Source organism: Prunus dulcis, chromosome 1, assembly GCF_902201215.1.
Source record: "Prunus dulcis chromosome 1, ALMONDv2, whole genome shotgun sequence".
In the NCBI taxonomy this organism is placed as follows: domain Eukaryota; kingdom Viridiplantae; phylum Streptophyta; class Magnoliopsida; order Rosales; family Rosaceae; genus Prunus; species Prunus dulcis.
Window position 1 is genome coordinate 22,816,442 of NC_047650.1, and position 17,087 is coordinate 22,833,528.

The 17,087-nt window shown below is 33.1% G+C and overlaps 1 protein-coding gene across 1 annotated transcript; it reads right to left on the reverse strand.

The window, feature by feature from the left end:
• Positions 1-8,364: 8,364 nt before the first annotated feature.
• On the reverse strand, positions 8,365-12,274 carry LOC117638465 (ATP-citrate synthase alpha chain protein 2). Its single transcript, XM_034373592.1, has 13 exons — positions 12,143-12,274; positions 11,941-12,041; positions 11,329-11,505; positions 11,051-11,212; positions 10,833-10,913; positions 10,514-10,565; positions 10,313-10,427; positions 10,110-10,191; positions 9,480-9,575; positions 9,270-9,371; positions 8,979-9,095; positions 8,768-8,884; positions 8,365-8,653 (listed from the first exon to the last, which is right to left on the reverse strand). Exons 2-13 carry the CDS (start codon positions 12,037-12,039, stop codon positions 8,582-8,584), a joined length of 1,272 nt encoding a protein of 423 aa, XP_034229483.1. The 5' UTR covers positions 12,040-12,041; positions 12,143-12,274; the 3' UTR covers positions 8,365-8,581.
• Positions 12,275-17,087: the final 4,813 nt, after the last annotated feature.

Genomic DNA, 17,087 nt, shown 5'->3' on the forward strand with positions numbered 1-17,087 from the left:
ATGGACTCTGGATCCGCTTACGCTATTTTGAATTTTCATTTTTTAAAATTTTATATTTCCAAGTAGTTTTTATATTAGAAAATGCTAGCAATCTTCTCTCTAACCTTGTTCTTTGGACATTCTCCCTTTTTTGTTTGAAATGTGCCATTCTCCTTACACTTAAAACAATGTCATTAATATATTATACAAGTTAACTTTTGTTTTTCAAATTTACCCTTATTAAATGTATTCAATTTTTCTTTAAAAAATTCACAACTTTTTTTTTAATATTTATAAATGTCAATTATTTTTTTAAAGAAAATATATGCTTTTTAAAAAAAAAAGAGGAAATGTCCCTTTTTTTTTAAAACACAAAGGTTTTTTTTTTTTTTTTTCTATCTAAACCCTTTGTGTTTTTAAAAAAGAAAATAAAAAAAGGGACATTTCCTCTTAAAAGCAAATATTTTCTTTGAAAAAAATTAATAAGATAGTAAGAAAGTTGTGAATTTTTTTTGGATAAATTGAATACATTTAATAAGGGTAAACTTGGAAAGCAAATGTTAACTTGTATAATATATTAATGACATTGTTTTAAGTGTAAGAAGAACGACACATGCCAAGCAAAAAAGGGAGAAGGTCCAAAGAAGAAGGTTAGAGATAAGGTTGCTAGCATTCCTCTTTTATATTTGTGCATGACATCAGGAATAAATGAAGTTTTGAATGCACTGAAAAAGAAATCCAATGGGATATTAGTTGGATAAGATTTTGGTGCGTATTCAAGTAGTCTGGGTTCAAGTCTTCATGATACCCATGTGTGAGTTTCTCCCCTCTTCCTTTCTAAGAAGTTTGACAAAAAAATATAAATAAATAAAATTTGTTCACCGTAAAATTCAAATTTTGAATTAGCCTCAAAGTTTTAAATAAAAAAAATAGTATTTTTGAAAATTTTGTATGATTCATAGCTATTGAATAAAATAACATGAATGTAAAGCAGTGTAGCGTATATATAGGTACAATGCATTGTACTTTGTATGTACACATACACGTGTATATATAAATACAATGCATTTTCCAAACAAAGAAAAGAAGGTCAGTAGAATGAATTTTACGCAGTATTTGTTTGACAATGACATTGCAATGAAATAACATAAACGTATATATACTAGGTATGCAATACAATGTAAGTTGAAATATAATTATGAATTTGATTTTATAATTAATAAAAGAATGAATGAAAAGACAACGGCAATGGCGTGGGGTGGCCGGTGTGATGGGGTGGGGGTATTGTGGGTGGACCTGACCACGATCTGATGTTGGTGAAGAAATTATAACAAAAGAAAAAGAAGAAATCCCTGCCGTCCGTTTTGGGGCTTGACCATCAACCAAGAAGAGTGTGTAATGATCTAAGCCCAAACCAACGAAAGGCCACCATGGAAATGACATCTGTCTACTTTCAAACAAAGAATTGAGGGGTGCCACTGTTTGAATATTTTGGTCCAGGACTTGAGAGAGAATTATTTAGAGATATTTAGTGATATATCCATTTCTAGCACTAATATTATAAATAAACCCTACACAATTGAATTCCTATAAACAAACCAAAAAAAAACCCAAAAAATGATAGCTAGCCTTATTGAATTTAATATTGATTATTAAATTACTTTAATGCCCTATTGAGTGCTTTGGGTATTTTTATGAGATTTTGGGGTTGAGCTTGTTTTAAGAAATTGATGGCAGTTTTGTAATTTATAAGAAGTTAAAAGCTTTTTTGTTATGTTGTAAATGGGCTTTGGATGTGTTTCTAAAGTCCATTTTATATAGGGTATTTTTATAATTTGGGCCCCCATATTGGGTATAATAGTGAATCTTCCAATTATTTATATGGGTTGGATGAGAGAGAGAGAGAGAGAGAGAGAGAGAGAGAGAGAGAGAGAGGATTCAATTCAGTGCTGCTTGCTAAACCAAGGCAACCCAAAACGACCAGTTACCTAAGTCTAACGACTTTGAGAAAATGCAATCTGGATGAGATCAACCGTAGACTTTATTCTTTATTTTATTTATTTAACTACCAGATTAAATGTTATAAAATATAAATATATAAAATATCTAAGTATATAAAATACCCAAAGTTAGAGGGGTCAAAGTAAAAAATACAAGTATATAAAATACTTAAGTATTCAATAATTACATGTTTAGAGCAAAACATTTCTATTTTAATCATGTCTAATTTGTTTTAGAAGAAACTTTAATTTAAATTATAAGTAGTTTATTACAAATTATATATGTTATATATAATATCATAGAGAAGAAGATAAAAATTTGGGAGGGCCAGGACCACTCCAAATCTAGGCCGCCACTGAGCGTGGTCCCATCTTTGGGACCACAAGAGTCCAAGAAGAAAAGCCTAGACTTAAAAATAGAATGTGCCATTCACATGTCTTGAACCAAAGGGATCAAAATTATTGATTTCTATTTACCACACGTGGAGAACCAGTGTTGATTTCTGTATGCCTTTTGCTAGGGACCATTTTTTAGGCTTATGACATTATTTTATGTACTGTACACATGGACAGTATTATAAAGAGAGTCTTAAATTAGGCAACTCTAATTAGCATTTCTCTTGATTTAAATATATCAAATAAGGATACGAAAATATTTACAAAAGTGTTTATGATCGCTAATTGATGAGGCATATTAAATTGTGGTTGAGTAGTAAAACAACACAAATTGTGGTTTATCCATAGACCTATCTAATTAAGTAGCATATTATTCAGTCTCTTTTCTTTGTCCTTTCCTTTTGGGGATATTATAAAGCAACTCATCCCTATCCATCGTATGTTTTTGTAGGGGACATAGGTGAGTGAACCTAATTATATAGTAGAATCCCAAAAAAAAATTTAGTAGAAAAAAGCTATAATTATATCCATAAATTAGGCACAAAGATAAATACAAATACCCACAAAGGGGCATGGCAGAGCCATACAGGGACCAGTGTGGTCCTAAGTCCCCCCCTCAATCTGTTTACCCTTTGCATTTATATTTTATAATATATTGGATTAGGTTCTTTTGTCTAAATTGACCATTAAACTTCTTAATCACTCTTGTACTGTCAATTAAAACTACTAGGATAGATTAATATTCCACTGCAAATGGGTAATACAAATATGGAAGTATAATAATCACACATGGTTACTCGAGATACCATAGAAATTTTAACATAAAAATCACATGCCTAACAAACCAAACATAAATTGTTGCCCCTAAATCTATCAATACAACAACAACTTTTAAACCCAAATTTATTTTATATAATGAAACCAAGGGACAAAAAAAAAACACAAAGAAAATAGTTTTTGAGTTATTCTCAGTAATTACCAATTAAGATTACAGTGTGGCATGAGGCACCGACCTGTGCATGCCACCTCATCTAGATATATCTGAATCATATTTTGGTTTTAAATCAGCATTTATAACACATGTGAACTAGAACCACAGAAAGCAATACCATACGAACCAACCTAGCTGTCCAAACAGCAATGGATGATACATATGGCAGGCCGGAAAAAGAAAGAAATTGTACATGATCTGATATTATATACTCCGTGGGTCAAATTATGCGTTATTTGCATTAACGCCCCCTCGAATTTTTGACTTTTTCATAAATTTTTTTGAAGTTTTATAAATTACACGAACATTTCAAGTTGTTTTTATAAAACTCCTTTTTGTTGATTGTTCCTCTAAAATTTGATAATTTCATTTTAAAAAATGTGCGTAAATGACAAAAGCAACTTCAGTGAATGTATGTGCAATCTAGTTTCAAAGGCTAACTTTGTATTTTGGATAAATTTTTATATATAAAATCATCAAATTTTGGACAAAAAATCAATGAAAATGGATTTTGTGAAAACAAATTTAAAATCTCAGGCATCATAACATGGTCACATGTTCTAATGTTTTTTTTTGGGGTCAAGCGTAACATGTTGTGATATTTATTCTCAATTCTATGATCTATCCTAGTTATCTATTTATATATATAAAGCAAAACGCAGAGAATGGTGAAACATTCAAAATATCAAAAAATGTCCTTGGCTAATGCAAAACATTAAGAATTAAAATTATTAATTAAATGAGGATAATATGGTAAATTCACACTTTTTTCATATTAAAAAAATTAAAATTAAAAGAAAAATCAAATAATGAATCCTATTTTTATAGAACACAACCCATTATATTTTTTAATCTAAAAAAATTTAAATTTTTTAAAAAAAGACCTCTCGCAGGAGCAAAAACACGTGCTGAAAGGCTAGTATTTAGAAAATAAAAAGAAAAAGATGATAATAATAATAATAATAATAATAATAATAATAATAATAATAATATATTTACATGGGTAAGTTTTTGTTGCTCCATCTTTATCACTTTTTAGTAATCAGGTTTGGTGGATGTAATGAAACCATATTTAGACTGCATGATATCCAACTTTTAGAAAGCAATGTTTTTTTTTTTTTTGGGGTGAAAAAAGCAATGTTTTGGTCGGCAGTCGAAAGAACTTGGAAGATCCAATAAATAATTTGAACTCAGGGCTGTTAAAACCTACTAAAAATAGAAAATTCAACTTAGGGCTGTTAAAACCTTCTTGTAGTCCTACAATATAATGACTTCCTAAATGTATTTTCCGACCCCAAAATAAACTTAGAAACAACACCCAGATGTAGGATCATGAAAAAAACTATTAAGTATTAGAGGCATTAAGTATAATGTCAACTATTAATTTCATATTCTCTATAACGTGACATCAATTTCAGCATTAGATGATGTAATAAACCATATAGAAGGAGACAAATTTACAATACTTGTTATAGAGGAAAGGAACTAAAGAATACATCAACAAAATTTTGTCTGAAACAAATGAGTAAGGGCCAGTTTGGCATTGCTGTGCTTTGAAAATAATCGCTGTTAGATTTGCTGTGAGAGAAAACAGTTTGGTGTTTGATAAACTTTTTGTTAAAAGTATTGTTGGTACTGATTCCCGTATAATCAGAAAATGATTCATGCATAATCATTAAACCCAGTGCCCATTTGAAACTGATTCTTGCATAATCAGAAAATGAAAGTATCTTATTAGCTGATTTCCCTTATAGCTTTCTCTCACATCAATTTTTAACAATAAGTGATTTTCTTATAGTTTACCAAACGGGCTGGTCTTCTCAAAAATTTTAAAAAATCACTTATCCCCCAAAATAAACAATGTCAAACGGGCACTAAGAAGAAACTACAATTTACATAGATATTGAAAATAATAATTTTTTTGGTATGGACTACAACCTATACAGTCCACAACGTAAATTTGTTATGCGTGTAACATGTGTGAATTTGGTATACTATTATCCCTCTCCTAAAAAAATATATAGATAAATTCTCAAGGATTATATTTTACGTTACAATTTCAATGACTGGTTACTTGCGGCTTCAAAGTTGGTAAAGGTGAAGCCGCATATGGCAACCTAGAAACTAAGCTCAGCAACCAACCACCAACAACCCAAACAAGTCTATATAAATGTAATGTTACTGGTATTTAATCAAACAAATATGGAAGATGCATTTTAAAATATTTTGTTTTGTTGCTTGCTACGTCTTTTCATTATGTAATTTGTCCAAAGCGTTACTGCATGAATGGTGCATATACACCCACCCCGCCCTACTCTCGTATTAGTCTTCAAAGAAAAGAAAACCAATAAAAGAATATACATGGGTCATGTGTCAACATTAATATCAATATTTCATATGCATGATATATACACAAATAATTTTTATTTATTTAAATAAGACACGATAAGAATTTTGTATAGAAAACTACAAATATAACAATATTATTGATTAATTTGATTTAATGATTAAAAGATAAAGTCGTATCTAACAGCCTTAGATAATTAATGAGTTTGAATCAAGCTTTTGTGTTCATTCTGGTCAAGTTACTCTTGGTCAACTGTTGTTTTGAACCCCCACCCAAACCCATGACGGAATATGAACTTAGAAAAAGCCCATGCTCGTTCCCCCATTGTTTTTCATTTGCGGCACATTAGCATTTTGATGCACATTTCGACTTTGGTTAAGGTTTTTGGCACTGACAAGACAACAAGGATCTCAAAATGCAGAGAAATGAGTACGCCAATGTAAACTTTTTATTACAGTAACAAGGTCACACAGTACAATCACGCCACTATTACCCATTAGCACGTACAAACTACATTAACATGGTCACATGTTCTAATGTTTTTTTTCTGGGGTCAAGCGTAACATGTTGTGATGTTCATTCTCAATTCTATGATCTATTCCAGTTATCTATCTATATATATAAAGCAAAACGCAAATAATGGTGAAATATTCAAAATATTAGAAAATGTTATTGATTAATGCAAACATTAAGAATTAAAATTATTAATTAAATAAGTATAATATGATAAATTCACACTTTTTTCATATTAAAAAAAATTAAAATTAAAAACAAAAACAGATAATAGTTCATACTTTTATGGAAATGACAATGTCCTCCTCATTGGCCCCACATTCCAATCATTCAATTTACTAGGGAGTGGCTGGCGGCTAACCGCTCCAGGAATTCTATGCCTTCCAAACAAAATCTTAAGTTACATTGGTCTCCTCCTTGTGCTGGCTGTTTTAAAATTAATGTGGATGGCAGTTGTTGGGATCTATTAGTACTGGAGGCATCATAAGGGACTCTATGAGTGGATGGATCAAGGGCTTTATTACAAATTTGGGGTGTGGTAAAATCCTTGAAGCTGAATTATGAGGTGTTTTCAGAAGTTTACTCCTTACGTGAAGGTATCCGAAGAATTTAAGTGGAGCGTGACTCTTTTATTGCTGTCTCCTTAATTAATGGAGAGACTAGGTCTAGTCACCCTCTCTCTAACCTCATCCATAATGCAAAGACATGCTCTTGCGTGACTGGGAGTGTTCCATTTCTCATATTTATAAAGAACAAAACATTGCTGCTGACCATATGGCTCATATGGGTCAAAGTTCCAATTTGGGTTATCATGTTGTTGATCTTTCCCCTCCTTCTATTGTAAGTCTCTTGGCAAATGACTCTGTTAGGATGACCACTGCTAGGCTTGTCCCAGTGTAGTTTTCTTTTTGGTTTTCTCTTGGGCTTCGGCCCTCCTTGTAACCAATAATTAAAAATTAAAAAAATTAAAAAAATAAATAAAAATCAAAGAGTTCCTAAATGTATTTCCCGACCCCAAAATAAACTTAGAAACAACACCCAGATGTAGGGTCATGAAAAAAAACCATTAAGTATTAGAGGAATAAAGTATAATGTCAACTATTAATTTCATATTCTCTATAACGTGACATCAATTTCAGCATTAGATGATGTTATTAACCATATAGAAGGAGACAAATTTACAATACTTGTTATAGAGAAAAGGAACTAATAGATCAACAAAATTTTGTTTGAAGCAAACGAGTAAGAAGAAACTACAATTTACATAGATATTGAAAATAATAAATTTTTTTGTATGGGCTACAACCTATACAGTCCACAACGTGAGTTTGTTCTACGTGTAGTATGTGTGAATTTAGTAATACTATCATCCCTCTCCTAAAAAATATATATATAGATTCTCAAGGATTATATTTTACGTTACAATTTCAATGACTGGTTACTTGCGGCTTCAAAGTTGGTAAAGGTGAAGCCTCATATGGCAACCTAGAAACTAAGCTCACCAACCAACCACCAACAACCCAAACAAGTCTATATAAATGTAATGTTACTGGTATTTAATCAAACAAATATGGAAGATGCATTTTAAAATATTTTGTTTTGTTGCTTGCTACGTCTTTTCATTATGTAATTTGTCCAAAGCGTTACTGCATGAATGGTGCATATACACCCACCCCGCCCTACTCTCGTATTAGTCTTCAAAGAAAAGAAAACCAATAAAAGAATATACATGGGTCATGTGTCAACATTAATATCAATATTCATATGCATGATATATACACAAATAATATACTTTTAAAGTAAGACAGGATATGAATTTTGTATAGAAAGCTACAGATATAACAACATGATTAATTAATTTGATCTAACGATTAAGAGATAGAACCGCATCTAAGGATCTTAGATAATTAATGGGTTTGAATCAAGCTTTTGTGTTCATTCTAGCCAAGTTACCCTTGGTCAACTGTTGTTTTGAACCCCAACCCAAACCCATAACGGAATATGACCTTAGAAAAAAGCCCATGCTCATTCCCCCATTGTTTTTCATTTGCGGCACATTAGCATTTCGATGCACATTTCGACTTTGGTTAAGGTTTTTGGTACTGACAAGACAACAAGGATCTCAAAATGCAGAGAAATGAGTACGCCAATGTAAACTTTTTATTACAGTAACAAGGTCACACAGTACAATCACGCTACCATTACCCATTAGCACGTACAAACTACATTAACTTCGCTGAGGTTTTTGATAGAACGAAATTCGTACAAGGATTTAATGGAGACATGGAAACTTGCCACAAAATAAAAGAAAAGAAAAGAAAAGAAAGGAGAAGAGCGAGCAATCTGAAGAATGACTTATGCAGCAACACTGATGCACTGAATTGCCTGTTTGCAAATACCGGTCATTGTTGCTTCGGGTCCATAGACCTACGAGAAGAGAACACAGAAACAGAAGAATAAATTTCAGTGAAGTTCTTCTGACAGGCATTTCAAGTATTTGCATGTCTGCTAAAACAATAGAGATTTAAAAAACATTGGTACCTCAATTGGGATGCCGATTTCCTCTCCAAGTGCCCGCATTTTTGCGAGGCCCCTCTGGTAGTTGGGACCTCCTCTCCTGACATAGAGATGCATCCTTGCGGCTTTAAGCTTTGATTCCTGAGTAATCAAATATGTCATCGTCAATTTTCACACTTGGAAAGGACATTAAAATAACAAAGTTAGGATTCTTAGTCCAGTAGATTAAGCTCACCTTCTCCTTCAAGGCTCGAATGATACCATTGAAAGTTGCAGCTACATCGGTAAAGTTAGCTATTCCTCCTCCAATTACAAGGGCTCTCTTACGGCCATCAGGGTCTGACGTTGCACACTGTAGAAGGAATAAGATTATTATACACAAAACCAAAGTCTGAGTTGCGTTGGCATGTGTTGCCGAATGTTTGCATTTTATGAACAAAAAAGATGCACAGGTCAAATATGAAAGTGAAAGTGATACAATGGACATAGTAATACAATGCTAAGAGTGAAAGTGAAGAGTTCTTACATCAATCACAACTCTGGCATACTGCAATACCTCCTCTTCATTAGGTGCTCCACTGTATTCGGCATAGTTTCCAAGTTCATCAGCAAAGCCAAGATCTCCAACCTGACCAAGGAATATCAATTTGGGTTGGGTATGAGCAATTAATGCCAATGAAAAACAACTTTCAAAAAGCAACAAGGTTCAAATATTCCAAATCTTAGGTAACCGCACCGTGTCTGCATAGATGACACTTGCACCTCCTCCAGCTACCATAGTCCAAATTCGTCCCTTTGGGTTGAGAACTGTGAATTTCAAAGATGCACTAGTCTGCAAGCAAATGACAAATATACCTGATAAATAAACAATGACAAGGCTACTAAGTGGATGTTACTTAATGAAATGTGATGAGAGTTACCAATATAAAATTACAATTGAGAGACATTAGGGGATCATTTATCCAAATTCAGACTAAAGACATGCATACCAGTTGCTGAAAAAATAGGGCTTTATTTCTCAAAGATTTGAAGACACTGAACTTTAGAATGCATTTCTATTGACATTCATTTAGATAAACAACAATGGCAGGAATCCCAGCTTTCCTGCTAGATAATGGTTTAAAAAAATCATTTGAAAAACTAGGGATCAGCTGACTTGTAAAAATTTTAACGGAGGGATTTGGTAGTGCCAGGACCAAGCCATTTCCTTTCCTACTTAACAACCATGGATTTGGACAAGAAACAAGAAGGGTATTATTTAAGAGTATCAAAAGAAAGTATAAATACATGACTCAAATCTTCCATGGAAAAGTTCATTGACGAGATGTAAAGATTTCATCTCAAATTTGAAGGCATATGTGTGTACCTTTTCATCCAGGCCATGAATAAATTTTTCTGTAGAACTCATAACCCTTCCAAATGGCATTGGAAATTCAATACTGCCCCACCTGAAACAATTAAATAATGTAAGGTGTTATAGAAAGTGGTAAGCTAAAACACCAGTAAAGAGCTTGGCATATGCATGACGAAACAGAGAAGGTAATAATAACTAAAGGAAATGAAAGGTACTTTTTGAAGTTCTTGAAAGCAGCAGTGTCATCCAGCTCGCCTCTCATATCCAAAGGATATGGCTTTCCATCAACCAGTGCAAAAGGATTCATCTCCAGAAAAGTGAAGTCCAGATCTGAAACATACTAATAATTAATAATGTTGTTCTTACGTCTTGCAGCTCTAGTACAAAATGGAATGGTCAAAGAATTGTTAACACACCTTGAAATAGAGTAAAAACGACTTTGATAAAGTCCTCAAGTTCTCCTTTGATCTAAATTCAAGAACAATAATTGTCAACGACTTTCAATTTAAGCCAAAATGAACATGAACTCAATTGACATATAGCATATCATTGCACCAAACCAGTAATAAATTAAGCAAAATCAAGTAACATATTTGTTTCTTCCTGGTCAGAAGTGAACTGAGTATTGAAGTCAAGAAAATAGAAACCCAATGGTAGAACAAAGTTGAACATTGAATTCCTACAAAACAATAAAGAATAATGAAAATATGATATCAATGACTGCCAAGGAATTACCTCCAAGGGAAGGGTTGCAACAAGTGGTGCAGATACTTCTGATGTGAAAGGAGTTCCTGTAGGGACAAATATGGTCTTGACCTGCATCAAGTACAATTCTTTTATAAACATGAAGTGCTAAGACAATTTTATACAAGAGACAGATAACAAACAAAACGCTAAAAGTGCATCTTGTATTAGGAAGAAATATTGGGAAACAATTTGACATCCTAAAGTACCTTATCCCAGTTCTCCTCAATATCAATTCCTCCACACTCGGAGAAGCTTATGCTGTTCCCAAGTCGGTCTGAGACAATATTAAGGTAAAACTCCTCATTGTGGGGAATGAAGGGTTCAACTATGAATGTTGTTATGGGTCCTTTGCAACCACCCATCTCCACCTGTAAATCCCAAATGAAACATGTAATCAAAATTCTAAATTCTTAAAAGTAAATGATAGTATGAACTACAAAACACAAGAAACTTATGTTTAAGAAACAATGGGAAGATTAAATACCTCTTTGCCAAGGCGCTCCTTCACAAAGGTGGCAACTTGAGCGAAGTCAAGGTTCAAAGCAACCAAACCACTCTTCCCACGCTTTCCAAACAACATGTCAGGTTTCACAACCAGTTTGGAAGATGAAAGCCAAGATTCCTTCTCAACTAGCTCATTGAGATCGGTTGATTCAGTAATCTGAGGCGCGAGCCAACAAAAAACCCATCATTGAATTACAGTTTACAACATAATGTATGGCAGGATCAAATTTACTTCGACTGGCATCATACAATTAGATTGGTTGAATCTTAAACAACCCAGTTAAGGCCATTCAAACCCAACGGGGGCAAAACCCGATTTAAAATCAATACCCTCTTAATGAATAAATCTATTGAGCTCGGACTAGATCTATGAATCAAACCACATACTCCACAATTGGCATTTAAACAACACTTTTAACCACATGATCTCTTTTGTTTTAATTACTTATATATAAATCACAACGAAGAATCTTTCAAATCTTTCCAAATGGACCGCCAAAGTTTGAAACTTGAAGATCTAAATGCATAACAAACAGACAAGCACTAAGCAGAGAGTAAATCAGGAATCTGAATCAAAGAAATAAAGACTTACTTGGGCTGATTTAAGGGGCAATTCACGGCCACCGAATCTCTTGAAGTGTTCCTTCAACAACCTCTTGGAGTCGTACTCTCTGATCTTCTTGCGTGCCATGTCTGATTTTTTTTCCCCACACAAATCATAAGCCAAAGATCCAAACTTTATTTGATCAAATTGGAAGGGAAGCTTTGGGTTTCTGAGAAATGCAAAAACTTACCGTTGAAAAACAGAGAAGGAGAGAGGAGTGCGTGTTGGTTCTACGAACAAGAGTTAGGTAGGTAGATGCAGAGAAACTCACAACTGAAATCCTTGTGCCAATGGACTCGTCTATTTATAGCTACCAAAAACAAACGCAAATGTTTTTGGCCTTTTTCTAATTTTTTCTTTTTTTTTGGTGGGGGTTTAATTTGAAAGGGGTAGGTTGGTGTGCGCTGAAATTTAATTTTAGCGGCAACGTATTATTTTTAGACGTACCACTCACTCACACACTTAACAAACACATGCGGCACCTACCGATTTGGACCAGGGATTCAACCCCAGCCTGCCTGTTTTTGTAATTTTCTAGAGGGCTTTGATCCCCTGCTTCGCGAGTTACCATAAGTTGATGACTTTGGTGGTGTGCATCACCGTTGATCTCTTATACTTTTTAAGCATTAATGTCAATTGCCACTCGCTCTAGTCCAAAAATGGGAACTTCACAAAGGTTCGGACTTTTATCGTTTTCCTATAGATTGTGTGTAATATAAAAATTAGAGTGCGAAATATAAATTTTACAAAAAAACCAAGCATGTAAACTCTGATTTTTTCAGCAACCATTAATTATTAGTCAACTAGTCGAATAAAAAAAAAATCAATTTAATCAGTCATACAGTATCCTTCTATTAAATGATAGGGACACTTTTAAAGTACCTAACGAAATTTTTCTCAACGATCTAAATAGTTTATGTTTCAAGTATTCATTTATGGATTATTCTTATACAAAATCAAACAAATTGAAAATCATTAATGCATATAATTGAAACTGAGAAAATTAATAAACACGGTATTTCAAAAAAGTACTTAAATTTTAATAATTTAATTGAATAGTCAAATGATATCGGATTCATGTAATTTTTTTTAGAAATGATATTTGAATGAATATCTACAAAATAAACGGCTTGGATTAGTGAAATACAATGCGAAGTATGCCTTACAAGGATGTCCATCAAATAAACTTATTTAAGAAATCCCTCAACGGAAGCTCACTCCTAACTGTACCAAAAACAAATAACTTTAATAGCTTACCTTCTGTTATTTCCAAGTTATTACTTTAAATGATAATGTTAATAATTTGTCATTACATATAATCCACAAAAATTATTTTCCACAGGTCACATGTAACATATTTTAGTATTCTAATTTGGACACCATATGGTCAACGTCGTAGCGCTGCAAAAGTGGCGGTCATGACAAATTTTCTGCTTATGTTATTAAATGCTTGGCTGCTTTGTGTGGTGGGTTCCTTTATTTGTATGCATTCATGTTTTTCAAAACTAGTGTGCTGCTAGGCGATATGACTTATGTTATTTGCTACTTTTTGTTGTTTGTTATAACATCATCATCTACACCCATTTTTTTAGCGATTGAGAATTTTTTATTTTTTTTGGGGTCAAATAATAAAACCTTTTTATGAAAAACAAATAAATATACTTAAATTATGAGTGCTGCTAAACGAACTTTAAAATTAACTGAGTACACCCTAATATTTAAATTATAATGTAAAATTAATTAAGTTTACCTTATTTAACTACCAAAAATACCCCAATTACATCATAATACACCATTATAAAAACCTAAAACAGCTTTGTTTGTGTGTGTATATATATATATATATATACACACACTCAAATATGCTTTTTGTATGCATTGGTGCAGAATGATAGAGTCCCAAAGATGCGGAAACTGGAAAAAACTTGTTCTGAAGGCTATTGAAGAATCAGACATAACAGATTATGAAGCCAAACTCAATTCAAGCTCCAGATTTAAAGTTGAGAACAAGCATAAGCATGTTCATTTGGTGGCCAAGGATTGAAATACAATATGAAGTGGAGTAACTGGGAATCACACTGTAATGTCACCTTTAAATTTACAACGTTGTTGGCCTTGGTTGGCTAGAACCTCATTCAAATTCAGAATCAAATGCAAATGGTTGGCTAGAACCTTTTTTTGTATGCGGAGTAACAAGTCTAGGACTCATATTTTTTCTTCTGTTTGAAAAGTTTTCAGAAGAAATATCATCATTGTCATTAATTATGCAATTCTATATGAATCAGACAGACATTGTGATGGTTGTCTCATAGTACAAGATCCAAAAAAAAAAAGTTCAATTTGGTTGAATATGATGAGTAGGGTGTACTATGAGACAACCATCACAATTTTTTTGTATGCGGAGTAACAAGTCTAGGACTCATATTTTTTCTTCTGTTTGAAAAGTTTTCAGAAGAAATATCATCATTGTCATTAATTATGCAATTCTATATGAATCAGACAGACATTGTGATGGTTGTCTCATAGTACAAGATCCAAAAAAAAAGAGTTCAATTTGGTTGAATATGATGAGTAGGGTGTACTTTTTATTTTTTTAGAATAGGGTGTACTTATTAAAATTACATTTGTTTCACAATTTAATATATCCTTTTTGGTCATTTTATATTAGGGTAAATTAGTAATTCAATAAATAATTTGGTACTAAGGTGTACTCAGTTAATTTTAAAGTTCGTTTAGCAGCACTCTATATTATCTGTTAATACATCAGTAAGTTAATTGAATTGGACTCAATTTGAACTAGAACAACATTCATGTCGAAACATAAAAGAGGTAATTAAGTGTGCGGCTCCATTAAAAACGCATTGAAGGTATAAGAGGACCACAATCCTCAACTAGTTTGCCAATCTCTTAATATCAAACCCAAGCCTTCCACCATGACATCACTCGCCGTATCGGCATTAAACATATCAACCAAAACTTTTTTTTGAATCAGTTTCAATCTCCACCTGAAGAACAGCCTCTACACACTCATTTTGCCTCCATATTTTAATTAATATGTACATATAAGGGCGTTATGTGTAAATACAGAGTCAATCTTATTCATAGTAAAACCCAAACAAGAAAATAAAATAAAATCTGAGAGGGCAACTTCGATATAGGAGTGTATGATAAATTGTATTGTTTGATGAATCCTACCAACCCTAGTCAAAGGTGAGTCCTTGGTCAGCACTGCACAGCTGCTCTCTCTAGTTGACTCAGTTTTGCAACTAGTTTTTTTAGTAGTGAATCACAATAATTGTAGTGTTTATCTATACAAATTATACCAAAATTATATATTATAAGTAACAATCTATTTCTTTGGGATTGGGGATTTGGGATTTGGGATAAAACACCATATTAGCACCAACACAACACTTGAAACACTATACTGGCCTTGTATTTAATAAAACTTGATTCCGAACATAAACAGTATGATAATTGGGAGAGAATTCGAAAATAATAATAATAATAATTGATGAAGATGAAAGCTAATTGTAATTGCGTAAAACGTGAGACTTTTTCAGTATTTTTTGTTTTCATTTTACAAAGTCATTGTCTTGGCGGTGTGCACATTTGAATATTGGGTTTTTATTATTCATGGGCCGACACTGGTGAACATTGACTTGATGCCTTGATCTTGATGGCTGAATGCTGCTCATCATGCATGCATTATTATGCTGCTGCTGCGCTGCATCACATAAGTTTAATTCAGTTTTGGCCTTTTTTTTTCTTTTTTTTTTACCTACATTTCATTAGCGTTTAGGCTTTATCAATTCAAGGAGAAGCCACAAATCCAATTTGAGTCAGTCATCATTCAACACCGCAGTCAAGTCATAACCATATCAATGCGTGTGTGTGTGTGTGTGAGAGAGAGAGAGAGAGAGAGGGGAAGCGAGTGTGAATGGAAAATCTACGTTCTTATACTCAATTTTGTTCATGCTTTGCTTGCTTTCATTAAGTAAATAGAAAGTCAATCCTGCACTCTGTTGACATTTGGGTTGCAACTTGCAATTCTTGGTGGGTTTTTTGGTGCTGTTTTGCTAGACTCTTTGCGGGCCATGCTGCTAATGGGTCCATATGCTTTGGACCACAATAGGGTGGCTTGGAAGCCCAATGCTGGTAGGAAATCGGCTGAAAGCAGAAAGCCTGAAACCCTGTGTTCTGAATAAGTCATTCTATAGTGAGGACCTTAGATCATAATGTCTCTAGATGAAATCCTATCTCTTAACTATTGAATCAAACTAACAAATTTGATCTAACGATTAACAAATTAGACCTCATATAAGGTCTTTAGATAAATTCCTCACTATAAAATTCTACCTTGTGGATGCATGCATATAAAATATCCTTAGATATGTAACAGATTTTCTGCACTTTAAAATTTGATTTCACCTAAAACTTGATGCACCAGATCATAGAATATTGATTTGTGTGTAAGTCTGGATGATGCCATGGCTGCCTCTGTTTGAGGAATAATGACCATGTGGAGGCAGGCAGGCTGCACCTGATTATAATAGGAGGCCTCAACCAATGATCTTTCTGACGCTCCCTTTCCCTAATCTTTATCCTGGCTCAAAAATAAATATTATTATTCTTTCACATGAAATGGCTCTGCAAGGTAGGATGGTGCCAACCTTGGGTGGCTTCAACTAATTATTAAAGGAAGCAAAGACACCATGGTGGTGGTGGTGGTGATATGGTGACAGAGATGAATGAGATTCTTGCAACTAGTTTATACTATTAATCTTTTATTGCCACTATTAACATATTAGCAAATGCAGCAAGAAACTTTAACATGTTTTGTTTAGATATTTTGATGCATCACTAGCAGTAAAAAGTCTTAATGTTTCTTGAAAAGTTTTGACAGTCCAGTTTCTGCAAATAACAAAAGGAGGAGGCCAACACGAGCTGTAACAAAGTAGTCATTATGAAGAAAAGTTGAATTTATTTTATCTAAAAAGAAAAAGTCTTAATGTTTCTTGAAAAGTTTTGACAGTCCAGTTTCTGCAAATAACAAAAGGAGGAGGCCAACACAAGCTGTAACAAAGTAGTCATTATGAAGAAAAGTTGAATTTATTTTATCTAAAAAGAAAAAC